Source organism: Thalassophryne amazonica, chromosome 20 (assembly GCF_902500255.1).
Source record: "Thalassophryne amazonica chromosome 20, fThaAma1.1, whole genome shotgun sequence".
Classification (NCBI taxonomy): Eukaryota; Metazoa; Chordata; class Actinopteri; order Batrachoidiformes; family Batrachoididae; genus Thalassophryne; species Thalassophryne amazonica.
Genome location: NC_047122.1, coordinates 57,409,671 through 57,428,675, shown reverse-complemented (window position 1 = coordinate 57,428,675; position 19,005 = coordinate 57,409,671). Strand labels below are relative to the sequence as shown.

Genomic DNA, 19,005 nt, shown 5'->3' with positions numbered 1-19,005 from the left:
GTGACCACCATTTGCCTCATGCAGTGCAACACATCTCCTTCGCATAGAGTTGATCAGGTTGTCAATTGTGGCCTGTGGAATGTTGGTCCACTCCTCTTCAATGGCTCTGTGAAGTTGCTGGATATTGGCAGGAACTGGTACACGCTGTCGTATACGCCGGTCCAGAGCATCCCAAACATGCTCAGTGGGTGACATCTCCGGTGAGTATGCCGGCCATGCAAGAACTGGGACATTTTCAGCTTCCAAGAATTGTGTACAGATCCTTGCAACATGGGGCCTAGTCCTAGTATCTGCCAGGGTATTAGCAGTACTTTTTGCATCCTGTTGTGGGTGAAGGAGAAAAAGGTGAGGATATCAGTTTCAGCTTGTATATACTATGCTGGAGATGCAAGATGAAAGTGATTGGAGACTTTAAGCAGATGGCAGGGAGGTTTATAGCTTGACAGCATGGGGTAATAACTTATATGAACATTGTGAATGTGAAAAAAGAGGAAGAGAGTGAAGGCTGAACCATGGAACAGATTGTGGAAGTTGAATGATGAAGACTACTTTGAAACTACGCTGGCACCAGATGATGTGAGAAGGTGCTGGATGTCTGGGTAACTACTGTTGATGTGTGCAGGAAGACAGCTACTGTATGGAGGTATTATGTGTGATATTGATACAGAAAAGAAGATTTGGTGGTGGAATGAAGGTGTACAGGAAAGCATAAGGAGGAGATTGGTAAGAAAGAATTGAGATTGTCATAAATATATAGACAGGAGTAAAAGGGGATGGAATGGAAGGTGAAGAGAGAAGTGGAAAAGGCTTGGAAAAGGGCACTAGGTGAGCTCTACATGAAGTTAAACACTGAGTAAGATTTCTTGACAAATCGCCTGAGCTAGAAAGGATTTGTAGCATGTTCATGAGAAAGTGGAAAGAGTAATTTGAGGAGCTGATGAATGAATAAAACAAGGAGTAGAAAGCTGCATGATGTAGACATCATAGCTGGTCTACACACAGGTGCTGTGACAGGTGTGTGTGATATCTTGTGAGCAAATTCCCACAGTTGTCAGGGATGTGTCGTGGCTATTACTTTATTCAGTGTTGGGTAACATTGTGTTCAGGAACATGGGCGTATTTGTCAGAGTGGAAAGGTTCACTGACCTTGACTTTGCAGATGATTCTCTGATCTTTGTGGAATTGATGGATGCCCAATTTGCAGAAGTTGAGTACCTAATTGAGGAGACAGAATTTGTGGTAATGATTATCGTAGATCAAGATGAATATGCAGACTTTAATGACTCGTGTGACTGAGCCATCAGAGGTGTACCTGTATCTGTTGAAAGTATGAAATTTGTATTAACAGTGACATCCATGTCTTTGATGGTTTATCTTGTGTTGTTGAGCTGTCCCTTGAAAGATATTGTGGATGTCATTGGACAAAGATGTGTGATGATAGTTATACAATACCTTTGTTGGAAAATTAAGTTCTAAGACTTGAAGATCCTGAGGCTTTCAGTCTGACTGTGTGGTTGTGAGATATGGACTCTAACCAGTGATTTAAGGTGAAGACTAGATGTTTTTGTTATTTGGCCTTACTGAAAGTCTTTGGGTAGTGCTGGAGTGACTTTCTGTCAAATGAATGGTTACTCAAGGGAAATTCAGATGAGCTGTTCAACTTTTATTGTGGGGGACCATCATCTTGGACATTGTGATCATGTGGCCATATGCTGAGGACCCCAGGAACTGTAAAATGTCAAGGAGACACCTGTACATCTTCTATCTGCAGCAGTCAGAGGTTATGTTAAAGGTGTGAGGATGGACCAGTGGCCAATCGGGTGACACTGGCACTAGTACCTGAGTTCCAAACACAAATTGGACATCCTAATAATTTACCCTATTGGAATTAACACATGAGCTGGTAAGTGACTGTTTCCAAAAGGGTGCCTTCTTAACAATCACATGACCTCACAGAACTGAGATAATGCTGTCTTCTGCTGGCCACCAACTGTGTTACGAGTTGCAACTTTACCAAACTGAACCAAAGCTGTATTCAATATATACATGTTCTAATGCCTATTTTCCCAACTGTCAAACAATACATGAGCAAGGCATAAGGGTCAGGGATAATAGAGAAAGTTTTCTCTATTGATTAAATGCCACACCACCTTTAATTGTTGTCCTTGTGCAAGGTCACACTCAGTGTGCTTCAAGCACCAAAATAAACTGACTCACTGAATGGACCCGTGTGCTCAAACAGAAAACAAATCGATCGGGGTGCTGGCCTTACACTATCCATTACTATTACACAAACAGGACAACGACATTACAAACATTTCAAAAAGTATGCAGAGCAATCTTTTTCCTCCCTGATGTTGAAAACATCTTACAAAAGTGGATCCCCTTCAGTGCACACAAGGAGGATACTATGTTCCCACAATATTATGTTTTAAAATATGGTTCTATTGTTTAGTGTACCAGCTGCATTCTTTGTCAGAGAAGGACTAATAAAAAATAACCGGAATGCAGCACAGAAGAGAGTTGGGGGAGGGATAAAAAAAGTACAAGAAAAAATATTAACAATGCATAAATAAACACTGTAATTTAATTTTTTTGAATTAAGTGTGATTTAGTGTATGTCCATGTGAGTGGATTTATAAGGGTTGGTAGTGTGGTTACTGCTGTCTAAAAAAGTAAGTCCCTTCGGCTGCTCCCTTGTTTGCACTCGGGGTCGCCACAGCAAATCCAAGGTGGATCTGCATGTTGAATTGGCACAGGATTTACACCGGATGCCCTTCCTGACGCAACTCCACATTACATGGAGAAATGTGGCAGGGGTGGGATTTGAACCCAGAACCTTCTGCACTGAAACCAAGTGCATTAACCACTTGGCCACCACCCCTGCATGGTTAGTGCAGTCTACCAAAAGTTATTTATTTAAAAATGCACATTTACATCATATGCAGGATGCACAGCAAAATTACCAGTGTAAAATGAACACTTACAGTGTTAAAGTAACACTGCCAGTGTCTATATATTAGTCACTGACACAGTGTGGACCCACACAGACACTGTCAGAGTTAATTTAACCGTGGTGAGTTTGCTGTGTAGTATGTATATGGCACTTATGGAATGTAGAGCTCTGATGTAGAGGTTATTATATTTTATATTATGTTTGCAGTTCTCATTTCTTTTTGAACAGCTGACATTTTACATCCAGTTCCATTTAAATGAGATATAGTCAGGGTGTTTTTTTTTGTTGTTGTTTTGTTTTGTTTTTTTAGGTTTCTCTGAGGGCAACAATTAGATAAAGTCAGCTTTCTGTGGGGAGTTTATTGGTTTATACCTCAGTCACACTCGTGGCCGAATGAGGCTGAAAGGCATCGCAATGAATGTTCCCACATTGTGGACATATCGAGGTGCATTTGAGGATGTTGGACAGCATTCTGAGAGCCGTCTAAACAGTCAGGCTGATTCCTCAGAGAATCAGAATCCTTTTATTGTCATTTTACAATTTCACAGTGTACACAGTACAAAATATAACAAGATTAAAAAGTAGCAGCTCTCTTTTCAGTGCAGTGGTTGATGATAATTAAATGACAGTTGAAATAAAATAGAATAGAATAATAAGAATGAAGGAAAGCAAAAAACTGTACACAATATAGAAAATACAAAAAAAAACAAGGAATGTGCAAAGATATACGACATTAACTGCAAATATAAAGACGAGTTCCATAGGAGAGGAACATGATATTGCACATGAGGGGACTAAAAGTGCACAAAGTTCCGCCCCGAATGTTTTGTACATGTGAAAACAATTGAAGTGCTGTTTAGGTGGAAAAAATATCAAAAGGCAGTCGGAGTGCAATCTGACTGAAATCAAAATAGCAAAAACGGCATTCGAAACATGCTAAACACGTTCAAGGGGCAGTTTGAAATGATCCACCATTTCAGATCATGGATTGATGCCCCGACTGTCTCTGTTCAATGTTTTGGGGTGAAGTTTATGACTAATTTGGTTCATGGGTCCGTGCATCTTGACAGGTGCATGTGCCCCATAAGCATTGCATTTCTCCATCTTGCTCTTTGACCATGTGGTTTCACAGTGTATATATAGTGTGTGTTATTCCCTTCATCATGTCTTCCAGGTTGTTTTTAATTTCCTTCCTCCATCACCACCTCATTCCCATGATTCTGTATATCCCTCTTTGGTATGCTGTATGCTCAGTAGTCAAGGTTGCCCACCTGTTCTTTCTTGGCACAGACTTCAAGGGCCAGGCCACATCTGGTCATTACAGCAGGGCAAAGCCCACATGACTCTGAGGTCCTGAAGCAAGCTGGAGAATATAATAAACCATCATTGGCTGCTGAACAGACAAGCCATGATTACCTGAGCAAAGTACATGTCTGTCAAAGCACAGTAACATTAATTAATGATTAAAATGAAAAGTTTTTCCAGATACCCTGTACGTAATGTAGTAAAAAAAAAAGCATGCAATGGAATTTTAAAAAGTGTATAGACATTTTCAAATGTATAATTTAGATTTTATACACAACTCCACCCCTGCAACCCCAAAAATACTTGAAGAAAGGAAAGATTCAAGGCCTGCCATAATTCTCCGGCACACTTACATACACTTACTGTTTTACCACAAGATGTTATTAATGATGTAACAGTAATGTGCAAACACATGATGCAGTCGCTTCTGCTTTGGTCTTTTTCGCAGTGATTTCCTGTGGAAATCCGGGAACACCACGGAATGCCCAGATCCTGATACACGATGGCCTCACATTTTCCAGATCCATTACTTATTCTTGCCGGGAGGGTTACTACTCCACTGGTTTGCTGACCCGCCACTGTACGGTGAATGGGACCTGGACTGGCAACATGCCTGAGTGCTCAGGTAGTCAACAGTTCACACAGATTAAGAACCTCAGTGAACTTTTGGGAAGTCCTGATCTTTGTGTCCTCATGTATACAAGGACTTTATTGACTTTACTGTAGCTACATGATAAAACATTAGCATTCACTTTGCACTATGCTGGCTAATTCTTATGTAACCAGTGTTTATATGCTGAGAAATGTAGAAAAACAAGACGCCATCGATGATCAAGAGTGGCACAAGCTATCCAATTACTGGGCACTTCATTTGGTACACCAGTTTAACTGGTGGGTAAAACAAATACTGGTCCATGAACTGAAAGTACCTCTTAAGAGACCTCACTAGCACTTTAAATCCAGCTTCAGTATACCATGGTCTACATAAATTAAAAAATAAATAAATGTCGAGTGGCCATCCTAGAGTGGCAGCTATAGCCAGATAGGGGTCAGTGAAGGATTACACAGGGATCAACATTTAAAAATGCTGCAGTCATATTGAAAAATGTACTATATTATTTGTCTGATCATCAATATTCCAAAACTGCATTGCTTGGACAATCTATGACTATCAATCTATGAATCTAGTATTGTGCAACTGTTGGGTAAAAATGCCAAAACAAGATGACAAAGGTCAGTTTCAGTTTCTAAAGGGGTCAAAAGTTAAAGTTACTCCCATTTAGGTACAAAGTGATGAAAATCATTCATTGAGCTGAACTTTTGACCACTAGGTGTGGCCAAGCACCACTGCAGTAGCTCTGCCGCTAGGTTCTTGTTGGTCACAGTAATTGTCATGTCATACAGTGACTCGAAAAAGGAGGCTAATATGTATGTGTCGCTGACATGAACGAGTAAAGCTCTGCAGCATCTCACCATGTCATTTAGGTCTAGGGATGGGTATTGATAGATTTTATCAATATCAATGCCATTATTGATTCAGCTTATCAATTCAATTCCTTATCGATTCCCTTATCAATACCTCTTGTGAATTTTCTGTGTGCTAAAAGTAGGCTTTACAGGTTTTCTGTGTCAGCATTTAATGAGTCTTAAAGTAGATAAATATGAAATTGGTCACTGGATCCTTGATCTGTGGACATAAATAAAAATAAAGAAAATCTGTAGTTTTTGTCAAAAGCATTTCCTTTCAGACATGAATGGCATGAATGCCGCTCCATACCTCTAAGCTGAGCTCAGCTGGCTGCATGTCAGCATCAATGTAATTCATATAGAACGCAGGACATCTCATTTTGGGAGATAAAAAAAAAAAGTTTTAGTTGATTGTAGTTTGTTTGTATTACAATGTTTGGAAAAGTGTCATTTGATTTAAAATACGCTATGAAATTATTAATTCCAGCTGGACTCAAGCTTGACTCAGCAGAGAGCGGAGCAGCGTTTGGAGCTGTGCAAACAGAAAGGAGGACGATTCTCATTTCTTGCCTGCAACAAGACAAGAGTCCCAGTTAGTGACTTTAATCAGCACAAAAGTGACTCATGATTGACATCTTTAAATGGCTTTGAGAAGAGTTAAGAAGCAGACTTGCCGCTTCTGAAAAGCATCGAAGCAGATAACCAACGAAGCAGCGGGTCAGAGCACAGCTTCACTGATTCAAGCTTCAAAGCGGAGCCATTGCAGAAGTGGTTGATTACAGACCTGCTGCAGGTTTGGTAGAGAAAGAATGTAGAGAAATGATCATTTTCCTGACAAACACCCTCAAAGACAATGGCTGCTCTGAAGGACTGATAAGGGAATCGTTAAGCACAAAGGCTATTGATGTCAGTGGATCAAATCATTTTGTGCCATTTCCAGTTTGCGGCTTCATCTACCATCAGTTTGTGGCTTTTTACGGCTTTTTACAGCAATGTTGTCCAGTTTGTGGCTTTTTCCCCACTGGGCAGATTTTTTGTGCCATTTCCGCTTTGTGCCTCCATCTACCATAGAGTGAGCTTCACGCCGCGCAACTCGTATTACTGAAACCTAGGCTAATAGAAAATCACTAGATCCAGTTTGCAATTGTTGTTCATCTTTCGACTACTCGCATTTGCTTAAGATGGCCACAGTGGTTCCAGATGCAATTCACAGTTTTATACCAGGGTGCCTTTCCTGAGAAAACACAAACAGCCCCTGGTATTCCAAAGAGGTGTCCCATCTAAGTACTAACCAGAACTCACTTTGCTTTGCAGCTGAGATCTAACAGGATCAGACTTAAACAGGGCAGACTTGCTCCTACTACAGCCAGTTTGCAACATGTACTTAAAAAGTACAGTTATCTGGCATATATATGTATGTATGTATATATATGTATGTATGTATGTATATATATATATATATATATATATATATATACATATATATATATACGAGGTCTGTCCAAAAAGTATCAGACCTTTTTATTTTTTTCAAAAACCTTATGGATTTGAATCACGTGTGCTTGCATGAGCCAACCTTGAACCTTCGTGTGCATGCGTGAGTTTTTTCACGCCTGTCGGTTGCATCATTCGCCTGTGAGTAGGCTTTGAGTGAGCACTGGTCCTCCCCCCTCGTTGGATTTTCATTGCGAGGAAAATGTCTGAACGATTGGAGCAGCGCTGAATCAAATTTTTTCCAGAAACTGTGAGAGACAGCCAGGTGGAAACCATTCGGAAGATTCAAACGGCTTTCGGTGGCTTTTCAGTCGAGTGAGTATCCGAGGAATTGTGTAAGAGCTGGACATGTCACAACATGTCCTGTGAGACTTCCAACTTCCGCACGTCTTTCATTACAAAATCTCCTGTAACAGTGGAATGTGCCGAAAAAGTGCTGATGTCCACCTCTTCTGCAATTTCTCTGGTAGTCAGACGACGTCCCGGATCAACACAGCGTTCACTTTGGAAATGATCTGGTCGTTTCAGCCTGTTGATGGCCGCTCAGAGCGCGGTGCGCCCTCCGCCATTGTGCGCCGTCTTTAAACTGGTTGTAACACTCCTTAATCTGTGTGATGCCCATAGGATAGTCACCAAAAGCCGTCTGAATCTTCCGAATGGTTTCCACCTGGCTGTCTCTCACAGTTTCTGGAAAAATTTGATGCAGCAAAGCTCCAAATCGTTCCACCTCGCAATGAAAATCCAACGAGAGGGGAGGACCAGTGCTCACACAAAGCCTGCTCACAGGCGAATGATGCAACCGACAGGCGTGAAAAAACTCAAGCATGCGCATGAAGGTTCAAGCTTGGCTCATGCAAGCACACATGATTCAAATCCATATGGTTTTTGAAAAAAATAAAAAGGTCTGATACTTTTTGGACAGACTTCGTATATTATTCATCTGGTTAATATGGACTGCAAATGTGATTATCAATTAAAAGGCTTGATTAAATGCCTGGTGTCAAGCAGCATTAGATTAGACATTAGATTGGATAGAGCTTTGATCCCCTGTGAAGACTCCCTTCGGGAAATTGAGGTTCCAGCAGTATTGTATAGTAGCACAAAGGGTAAGAAGCAGACAGAGTATGAAATGTGAAATTAATAAAGAAAAACAGTTTGCAATATAAATACACAATATAAATGCCAGACAGTCTCATTGAGCATCATCAGACCCATGGATGTTGAATATTTTATGTGAGAAATACTTCACAATGTATGTATTCAATTCTGTGCACAATGCCACTGATATTTTCTCTGCATGGGCACCCCATTTTGTGACTTGGCTTATTCTGGCTGTGGTATGGAATACGTAGTCTTAACTGACAGCCCTCCATCATCAAGAGACCCTGGCAAATAGAGGTCACTCAGAGAACCAGTTGCTCCAGAATGGAGGGGATCAACCTAAGCAGCCCCACAATGGATTTCAGAACTCTGTAATCCATAAAAGTGAACGTGTGCCTGATGAAGGACATCAAAAGCACACCTTTAGTGAGGACAGAATGTGAATAGAACCACTTTTAACTTAAGAGCCGCGACTAACGTGAGAGCTAAGAACTGATTCATGTGGCAGATGTGTCAGTGTGGATTATTTCTTTACCTTTTTGCTCCATTCTCTTATCTGTTTTAGCTGCAACAAACGATTATCCAAAGTGCAATGAAACATTTATCGGCATATGGTGAAATAATTAAGTGATTAAACAGTGACATTAACAATAGTGCCATGTGAGAACAGCAATTATCTTGCAGAATATCCACCCTGTAGGCACTGTTAGGAGACTGCCCATCCTAGACAGACACTGTGGCTGCAGGTGGCACACTCCCACCAGCCCAGTGGGAAATGAAAGTGTTTGCTCAGCCAAGAGCAGACATTCCACCTCGGAGAGGCCCCATTTCTGCAACCTACTGGGATTTTGCAAGAATGTTAGTCATGTACATTTAATAATGCCTAATGTCCTTTTTCTTCTCTATGCAACCGAGTTGTCGTCCATGTCCTGGGTTTTGCATTTTAGAAAAATTTCCAACAGAACTCTGCTACAATGCTGCTGAGTCAAACCGTACAATTCTCACTGATCTTACTCAATCACAGTTTTTCCCGCAGGATATAAAAAGTATTATCAAGGAGAAATGCATTTAAGCAAGCTACTGTAGTGGAATACCCCTTTCAAAATGTAGATGATCTTCATCCCAAGAGCTCTTAACATCCCAGCAAGGACAGTTAGATGAATCACATTAAGTTGCACTGAGGGCGTGATTGAAGAGTCTGTCTCCTGCATAGTAAGCAATATTTGTATGCATATATACAGTATAAACATCACCTTGCTGCAACTGTCCATGAATAAAAAGCTAATTGCCTGTGAAGACACACATAACTGTGTGGCTTTTTATATTGTTGAATTTTGTTTGTGTGGCGAACTGCTTGAGGAAAGCGGGTCTGCTACATATAACAGTTCATTAACTCGGAGGCTCTATTTGGTGTGTGATTTTGAATAGTTTGTTTGCATGCTTTATAGAGTACAATCAAACACAAAACAAATTAAATCATCAAATATATGACTTACACATGATCACACTGTATCAGCTTGAAGGTAACTGGGATCTTTTCTGGCACTCTGTATAGTTCCTGCATTATTCCCCCAACACTATGAGAAGTTTTCTTCATCTCCTTGTCTGTTCTCCACCATCTCTACCTCCAGTGCACCTGTCCTTCATTATCTCACCATTACCAGTTCTGGCAATTTTGTTCCTCTTTGCCCCTGCAGTAATCAACTGCGGGGACCCTGGAGTCCCAGCCAATGGTGTGAGGTTGGGGAGTGATTTCATCTACAACCACACAGTCAGTTTCCAGTGTTCGCCTGGTTTCACCATGGATGCTGACCGGGCTTCTACTCTCATCTGCACCAAGGACCGCACCTGGAATGGAACCAAGCCACACTGTAAAGGTATTTTGATTATTAAACAATTATTTGGGCAAAACAGTGGCTTAGTGGTTAGCACTGTTGCCTCACAGCAAGAAGATCTGGGTTCAATTCCCACCTGTGGTCTTTCTGTGTGGAGTTTGTATGTTCTCCCCATGTTTGCGTGGGTTTCCTCTGGGTGCACTGGTTTCCTCCCACATTTAAAGACATGCAGGTTAGGTGAATTGGAAACTTTATGACTGCCCATGTCTCCCTTGCAAAGAGATCTCTATGTCAATGGGACTAACCTGGTACAATAAAGGTTAAATTAAATTATTTATGTCTTTGGCTTCTTAAATGTTTTGCCTTCAGGGCTGGATGACATAACCAATCATTTTGCATATTTGTATTCTTATCATACTATTTAATCATCAGTTTGTATAGCTTTTACATTATAAATGTATTCTATGTAGTAATATACCCAGTGGTGGGCACAGCTAAGCAAAAAGTTAGCTTTGATAACAGTTAATCCCCTAACTGAAAAGTTATCTTTTATAAAGCTAAACTCATAAACCCCTTAAAAAACAAACAAAAAAAAAACAGTGGAAGTTACAGATAAAAGCCAAACTGATAACTTTCAATATTGATTTCAGTACACTCGCAGCTACTGACACAACAACGAGCCAGCACTTCTGTGTCAGATTAGATTTCTGTCAACCTAAGAGACCTGGGGACCAAGGAAAAGGAGGAAAAGGAAAAGGAGGAGGAGGAGGAGGAGGAGGAGGGATAATAAAGACAATTTCTCTTTACACCATAGAGACTCACTGGTATATCATGCAAGCCATCAACAGGCATACAGTTTTAACTTATGGTTAAAATTTTAACCAAACTAATTCCAGACAAGTTATTTAAATTAACATCATATCTGGCATTTTATAATGCGAAAATATCAGTTATATGTTTTAGTTTTAAAGTAATGCACTAATTTTGAAGGTTTTAGTGTTATGACAGGCACACATGCTGCAGTGAAATATGGGTAAGGTTTCACAACAGGAGAAATGCATTGAGACACTCTGATGAGGCTGCACTTTAACTGCTGCACAAGGACAACAGCATTACACTCTTTGTATAGTGTGCCTAAAACTCTTGTGAATATATTCTCTGGGTTTATAGACAATTGTTATTTTGGTTGTTTGGTTAAAATTCAAACCATAAGTTAAAACTGCGTGCCTGTTGATGATTTACGTGATATGCCAGTGAGTCTGTATGGTGTAAAGAGAAATTATGTTTTTTCCCCTTTTTTGCTTCCTTTCTCTCCTGTAACCAGCGCTCCTCTCCTCTCCTCTCCTCTCCTCTCCTCTCCTCTCCTCTCCTCTGCCTGCAGAGGATAGAGCTGTCTGTCTGCTACAAAACATTTAGCAGGGAGGTCCTAAAATCTTTGATTTCAGACTTCACAAATGTTTTTAACTGTTAAGGTTTATTCACTCTACCTGTTAAAATATATAAATATGTCAGCGGTCTAAAAATATCTGAGCTAAATTTATAGGAAGCTAATTGTTACAGCGATGGTTTTAAAAGTTATCTGAAAATCTATTCCAATAATGAAAACATTAGCTTTGATAATTAGTGGATTAGCGGAACTGTGCCTACCACTGAATATACCTACAGTATTTGCTGTTTACTTTAAAACTTAGTGAGTGTATGTTTGCTAACCAGTTTCCTAAGGTGTTGATCAGATGTCACTGGTGTTAGAACTTGTGCTTGGTCTTTGGCTACCACTGGAAGGACTTTGTGTTGAATGAACAGTTACTTAGAGAAACTCACAGGAGGCATGCCAGTTGTGCGGTGAAGGAATTATCATGGCATTTTAGTCAAGTGGCATGTTTGTCTGGACATGACCTCAGTGTTGAGGACTTGATGAGTTCAAATAAGCCAAATGAGCCCCCTGGTTGAAACAGATACATGGCAGTGTACCCATAAATGATTATTTCTGTAGTATGGTGGATGTGGCAGTGTGTGGCATTAGTGCGTGGTCCCTTATTTGATACTGATTGTGAAATGTAGCCTGTTCCTGAGTCATACGTACCATCTGATCCCCAAACAATTTCAAACATGCAGCAAACACTGTGGAGTCTATGAGAGAATACCTCTGGTCAATATGTTGTACAGTCAGATGTTTACAGTCCTGTAGTACTGGAAGATTCCGTGTCAGTGGTGGCAATTTAACACTGGACTTGTCTCAGGTGTTTCTCTTGTCCTCCACATACTCTGAACACCTGAAGCAGCATACCCAGGAATGTCATACTTTCCTTAGCTGCATAAAACATAGGTTTCTTCTTTTGTTTATGAGAACGTTGCAATCATCCATTGGTCTTCAGTTGGTCTTCTTGGCAATAGTCTGAGTGTCATCAAGTCTACAGTGCTTTGTGACCACAGTAACAGTTGCAGTTTTTATCAAACATCCTTTAATATAAACAAACCCATCATTCTGGCCTGATTCTGAAAATATATTACCTGACAGCGCAACAACTCAGTATAAAACTAGATGATATTCAATGAATGTGTACTTCCAGCAAGGCCCACCAATCCTCTGTGCATCTGTCTTTGAATATGTTGAAGTGCGAGTGGGAGGCAATGTTTTCCCACAGTGCAAATACCACATGGAGCTCAGTGGGAAATGTTATAAAAATGTGAATTAAAAATTAATCTGGATCTGCATGTGCTTCAAACTAATTAACTCTTGCTTGATACAAGAGCTATCTGCCCACTGTATTCCATGAAAATATGATATTGCATTTTTTAAGATATGACGTTATCAAAACAATTGGGGACAATTAGCATTGTAGTGTTTTTTATTCAAAATGTTGCAATGTCAGAAAGGTGAATAATTATTTATTTAGGCCTCATCAGTCTCATTGAGCATTATCAGTCCCAAAAATTGCTTGGGATAATTATACCTGTCCACCCCAGTAATGACAGAACTGTTTCCTTGTAGCGATTGTTTGTGGCCCGCCGCCCAGCATCCCTAACGGACAAGTCGTTGGTTCAGACTTCACTTGGGGTTCCAGCATCAGCTACTCATGCAACCAAGGGTACCAGCTCTCACTGCCCACTGTGCTAACATGTCAAGGCAGTGGCAACTGGAGTGGCGAGAAACCACAATGCTTCCGTAAGTGGGATAATGCGGGAATTCCACATAGCATATTGATTTATTTTCTGTTTTGTTTTAACTGCCTAAAACCTATTTATTTTTCTGTTTCCTAAATTAGCAATTTCATCTCTATGTCCTACTATGTTTTACTCTTTATTTTACTTTATCTTTTATTTGTTTACTTGCCTCTTGCAATTTTATTATTTCTAACTTATTTATTTACGATTGGAGGTAACTTGGTGCCCATTTTTTGATGATGTATACCACTTTGATCACCTGCTGTCATTTTAAATGTGATTTAGAAATAAAGGTTGAACTAAAGACGGCCACTCACTACACTCCTGGTGGGAGTGCGTTTGTTTAACATTTAATTCCGCCTGGAAAATTTTGTTTGTATGTAATATATAATTAGTTTCTATGGTTTAATTAATGTCTTTGCATGAAATAAATACAAAAAAAAAAATGGTAGCACATTGGAAAATAATAGGTGTTTGCTGATGGAGAAAGATGAGGCACAAGCCCATTGTAACATTCTGTAGTAGTGAGTGGCCGTCACAAACACTGGAAAATATGACATCTAATTTGGGTTACAGGTTTAAATTCGCCTTTCATTCACCTCTTTCTTTGGTGAACTTTGCAGCTGTATTCTGTGGAGACCCAGGTATACCAGCCCAGGGCAGAAGAGAAGATCGAGGTTTCACCTACCTCTCCTCCGTCTCCTTTTCTTGCTCTCCTCCCCTCGTCCTGGTGGGCTCTACCAGGAGATATTGCCAATACGATGGTATCTGGAGTGGCACACAGCCCTCGTGCATAGGTCAGCTACATTACAGTACACACAGGGTCTTGCATTCAAAGCCTTTACGTTCTCTGTTTTGCTTCTGGTTGCCTTTTCCTGCTTAAAAGAACTACAACACACTTTTGACATTGCTGACAGGCAACAATGTTTGAATATTACTTCCACAAGAAAATTGCACTGTAGTCAGAAACATTTTGTAGATAACACAGATCCTTTGTGCTTTCTCTCAGCTTTATTTTGTTCTTTGAACGTGGTATAGAATGCAAATCCTTATAACTTGAGACATTAATTCCAAAAGCCGCTCGTCACACCGACGTTTCCCTTGGAATGTCTTGTTCAAGCAGTTGTCAGGTCCACAAAATCATGATTTTACACACGGAGGAGAGAAACACAGACAAGGTTCTTCAGCTTCACAATTTACTGACACATTGTCCATATATTTGAACACATTTCTGTGTAAAGTGAGGCTGTGTTAATACTCCATATGAGATTGAAATGTTGAATTACCACATAGTTTGGGCTTAATTTATAATTCAAAAGGGAATTATTTATTATTAAAAGCAAGTAGCAGCAAGTGCTATATTTTAATAAACTGATATATTATACAAATAATAGAATGTTTGAGTTCAATGGTATATTTCTAAAAAAAAGGACTGTGTACTTCCTCAATGCAGCAAAAAAATCATGTCAGAAATTAGCCTTTTTCATTCTAACTTCTTAATGCCTCCAAACGGCTTACAGCACAGGGAATTTGTTTTGTGTGTCTGCGCACGTGTGCATTGTGTGTGTGTGTGTGTGTGTGTGTGCGCGCATCCACATGTGTGTGCACAGAGTGCAATGCTACAAAAACTATGGAACCAAATTTGCACTCTAAATGGAGCGAAATTGCACTCTAAATGTAATGCAACACAAATGTGACGAATAATACATGTCAGGTGACATACAAAGCACCAATCAAATGACAAGGATCCACTCAGCCGTTATATAATACACAATATCAATAAAAAGCATATAAGCGTCTAAAAGAATTTTGTCTAAAAGCGTCTAAAAGCGTTACAAAATTATGGGAGTGGATACCATGGCAATACTGTGGTTTCTGACACACTGTTCAAAGTGTTAAAAAGTGTGTACACCCCAGTGTGTCACTTTGATATTATTTATTTATTTATTTTTTAATTAACCCTCTGGGGCAGATGCCATCGTATACGACGGCTAAGACCAAGCTTTACTAAATTATAAATAACTTTTGAATGATATGAGATAGAAACTTACTTTTTTTGCTGAAATGTTAACTCTGCAGACTTTTGAGCCAGCCATCGGCCATCTTTGTACTCCTCATAGAAGCTGTGTGATGACGTGCACAATGTGAGTGTCCAATCGGAATTGGTTCACTGTCACATGGTTTTACAAAATCCAATCATAGGGCAGATTTACCTCACATGGAAAGCCAAAGATCGTTTTCAGGAGTGATGTGTTACTGGTTGGCCCGTTTGAATAGCCCCCTGGGTGCTCCAATGAGTACATACTATTAGTACATAGTGCGCCCTGGGCCATTACGCACAGCGATCAGTGAAAGCAGGAGCAGACGGAGAGCCTCTGATGACAATCTCACGTGCTCAAACAAAGAGTGTGTAACTATCAGGATTGCTCCACTAGTTTGCATGTGAATGTTACTGGATAACTCTGTTGCTTTCTCTGCGTAAAGCACTGTTTACCATATCAATGGACAACAAAACGCATAGACCATTTTGTATATATTGTTCAAAATGTGCATTTGTGTTTATTGTTTGAACCTTTTTGTTGTACAGACTTTCACACAAGACCTCAAATTACCTTTATAAAGTGTCAAAACAGTTGTTTATTATAGTTTGCTGTGTGTTTTGAATAAATGTGTGTGTAAAATTATTTTTCACTTTATTTTTTTCCTTGCCTAGTTTTGATTGTAAACCTTTATTACACTTATAAAACAGAACAAAAACATATATATTCTGAAAGCACAGGTTGTACTGAAAAAAGAGACATAAAACTTGACTGTGGGATGCAGGGAGAGCTGTTAACAGCAATAATAAAACATTTATGCCAGGCGAGTGAACTGTCCAAAAAATGCCCTCGGACCACAGAGGGTTAATGACACAGTTTAGCTAGATAAGATGCTGTCACTCATGGTGGCTCATTCTTCTTTATCATCCCTTGTCATTTGCTTGCTGCAGTCTGTTTCAGACACACACCATTTAAGCGCTTCCTGACAAAATTTGTTGACAACGATACATTCGAGCTAATGAGTCCTCAGTGATATTAAAGCCCAAATGCTATTTTACTGCAAGGTCAGTGTACATTTTCATAGCAAAACCTTTTTTCGTGGCTGCCGCTGCTGCTGCTTTCAATGTTGAAATACTTTTATTGTGAAGCCTTTTCACCAAAATGAATTACCGGCGGCAGCTTTACACAATGAGCTCCACTGCCTGCAGCAACAGAGACAGGCAGATCTACTCACAGGTGCTTTTGTTATTTATTCAGTACTTTCAGAAGGTTTTAGGCCCAGTGGACCCCTGCTTTATCCTGTGAGAGCTGGGCCTTCAGAACTGCAGGATAAACTGTGCATACAACCACCTCAGCATATTTTAGCATCCAACTTTTTCATATTGTTGTAGCTTTTTTCCTTGACTTGATGATACACTGAAAAAAGGGAAACTTGCAACAACTGATGGAAAATACTCTAAAATTGACAAAAATTCCATAGAAAGACCAAATAAGGTTGATCAAGACAAAGCATTTCAAATGAATCACATTCCTGTCTTAAAAAATGCGATATTGTGTTATGGGATATACTCAAACATAACAGACCATGTTTGCAAAGAACAAATGGAATTGTGTGTGTGTGCTTTTGCACTCCACTTTGCATGTGTATTTGCTTGCATACTGTAATTTACTGTTTGCAATTGTAGATAAAGCCATGAAAACAGTAATGTTACATGCAGTGACTCCATGGTGATATGTTCACTTGTTGTGGCTTGCACAGATATTAAATGGAGCTTGTGTCACTGTGAAAAGGATGGTCATACAATTGTTTTGTATACACTTGTTTCAGATCCCACCCATACCACCTGTGGAGACCCTGGCACTCCACTGTTCGGAAATCAGAACAACAGTCAAGGCTATCAGGTACAAACAAATCTAGTCCCACAGGAGACTGAATTACCATTTGTAACCTCACTCTTTATTCTGTTACATTTTAGCACTAAAAGAAAGAAAAAAAAAAATCATATTTTTTTCATTGATTTTTTTTTTTTTTTTTATGTTTGCTTTCTTCACTTACTGACTGTGCCAACATGCTTTTTCACCATGTGGACCGCATAGACAAATTGGTGTTAACCTTAACTTGATGTTATGAGGAATCCCATCATTGCACAGCTCATAACCTGAAATTCAGTGACAATGATTCATTCATTTGTTCTCATGTGTAATATTGGGAGTTGTTGGATTTTCATGTTTTATTTTATCTATTCATTGCATTCTTTTGAAATTAGTAACAAGCACTTAAAGGTATAGGACCACCCAGTGGTGGGTACAGCTAAAGAAAAAGTTAGCTTTGATAACCACTAATCAGTAGATGGCAGTGTTCTATGCATTTTGACCCATTTCCTGGATGACAGTGTGAATAATGCCGGTTATATCAAAGGGTTGATGCTGAATCACAACTTAACAAACAGAATTTTCAGTTTTGCAAATGCGTTTTTTTTTTTACAAATTAAAAAAAAAGACATTTTACAACTAGACATTTATTTGTAAAAAACAACACACACGTTAACTTGTGTGTTGGTTTTTACATATAATGAATCAACCAATCAGTGACTGGAGGCTCAGTTTACCCATGCATTTTGGCATCTGTGTGTGTTAATGTTCAAACCTTCAGAATTAGTGCATTATTTTAAAATTAAAAGATTTGTGTTATATTTTTACTTTGTACAAATGACAGACTTGACAATAATGTAGTTAAACTATCCAGATGAATTTGGTTTATAAATCAAAACCATAGGTCAAACCTGCTTTCCTGTTGAGGACTTCAGCCTCACGGCTCGACTGCTGTATGCTGTGAAAAGATATGACTTTTGTTTACTTTTGCAGCAGCGGCAGCGGCCTGGCGGCCTGGCTGCCTGGCTGCTTCTACTCAGGTAGAGTTGAGTTCAGCTTCTCTCAGCTGCTTGACTGCTTCAAAATACATAGCAGGCAAGAGCCAACATGTATAATTTTAGGGTTTATAAATGTTTTTCACCGTTACTAGGTAAAAAAAAAAAGTTAGCAGACTAAATTAGTGGAACTAAATTTAGGTGAAGCTAATTGATCCACTGATGGTTTTGACATTAGCTGAAAAGCTATTCTGCTAATAAAAGTTAGCGTCGTTAATTAGAAGTTAGTGGATTAGCAGAACTGTGCCCACCACTGGGGCCACCCCAGTTTCACTGAACTGACAAAAAATATTTTCTACTGAATGTGTTAAATTGGCTATTTATTTCAGAAACATCTAGTAAAATTACAGCTTATTTTAATGAAGAGAACATATTTATCTTATAAAGGTAACAAATATTTTAATGTCCAGCTTCTGAAGGAGGGTGTGTGTCTGTGTGCATGCATAAGCTTTTGAAAAGACAGGAAGTTATCTTTGACAGTGGGTGAGCATGTACCGCGTGCACGCTAATATCCATGACGTCATTTAAATCACTTCACAGGTGCTATCAGGTTACAAAAACAGAATATTTAGTTTTAGAAGTGTTTGTCATTCTCTTTTACATAATGTGTGAAAAACATGTTAGATTTATACAGAAACACGGTTTGTTCAGGGCATTTTTCCCCATGTTGGATTAGCAGCCAGAGAGACCAGCCAGTGATGTCACGGTGCCTCTCT

The 19,005-nt window shown here is 39.5% G+C and overlaps 1 protein-coding gene across 1 annotated transcript in view; it reads left to right on the top strand.

Annotated features, from left to right (window-relative positions):
* The window catches only part of csmd2 (CUB and Sushi multiple domains 2), a 662,931-nt gene that overhangs the window by 619,004 nt on the left and 24,922 nt on the right, over positions 1 to 19,005 (top strand). The window contains exons 59-63 of the mRNA XM_034160153.1: positions 4,710 to 4,886; positions 10,021 to 10,200; positions 13,151 to 13,324; positions 13,947 to 14,120; positions 17,191 to 17,264. Of these exons, the coding sequence (XP_034016044.1) occupies positions 4,710 to 4,886; positions 10,021 to 10,200; positions 13,151 to 13,324; positions 13,947 to 14,120; positions 17,191 to 17,264 (779 nt within the window). The remainder of the gene's footprint in view (positions 1 to 4,709; positions 4,887 to 10,020; positions 10,201 to 13,150; positions 13,325 to 13,946; positions 14,121 to 17,190; positions 17,265 to 19,005) is intronic.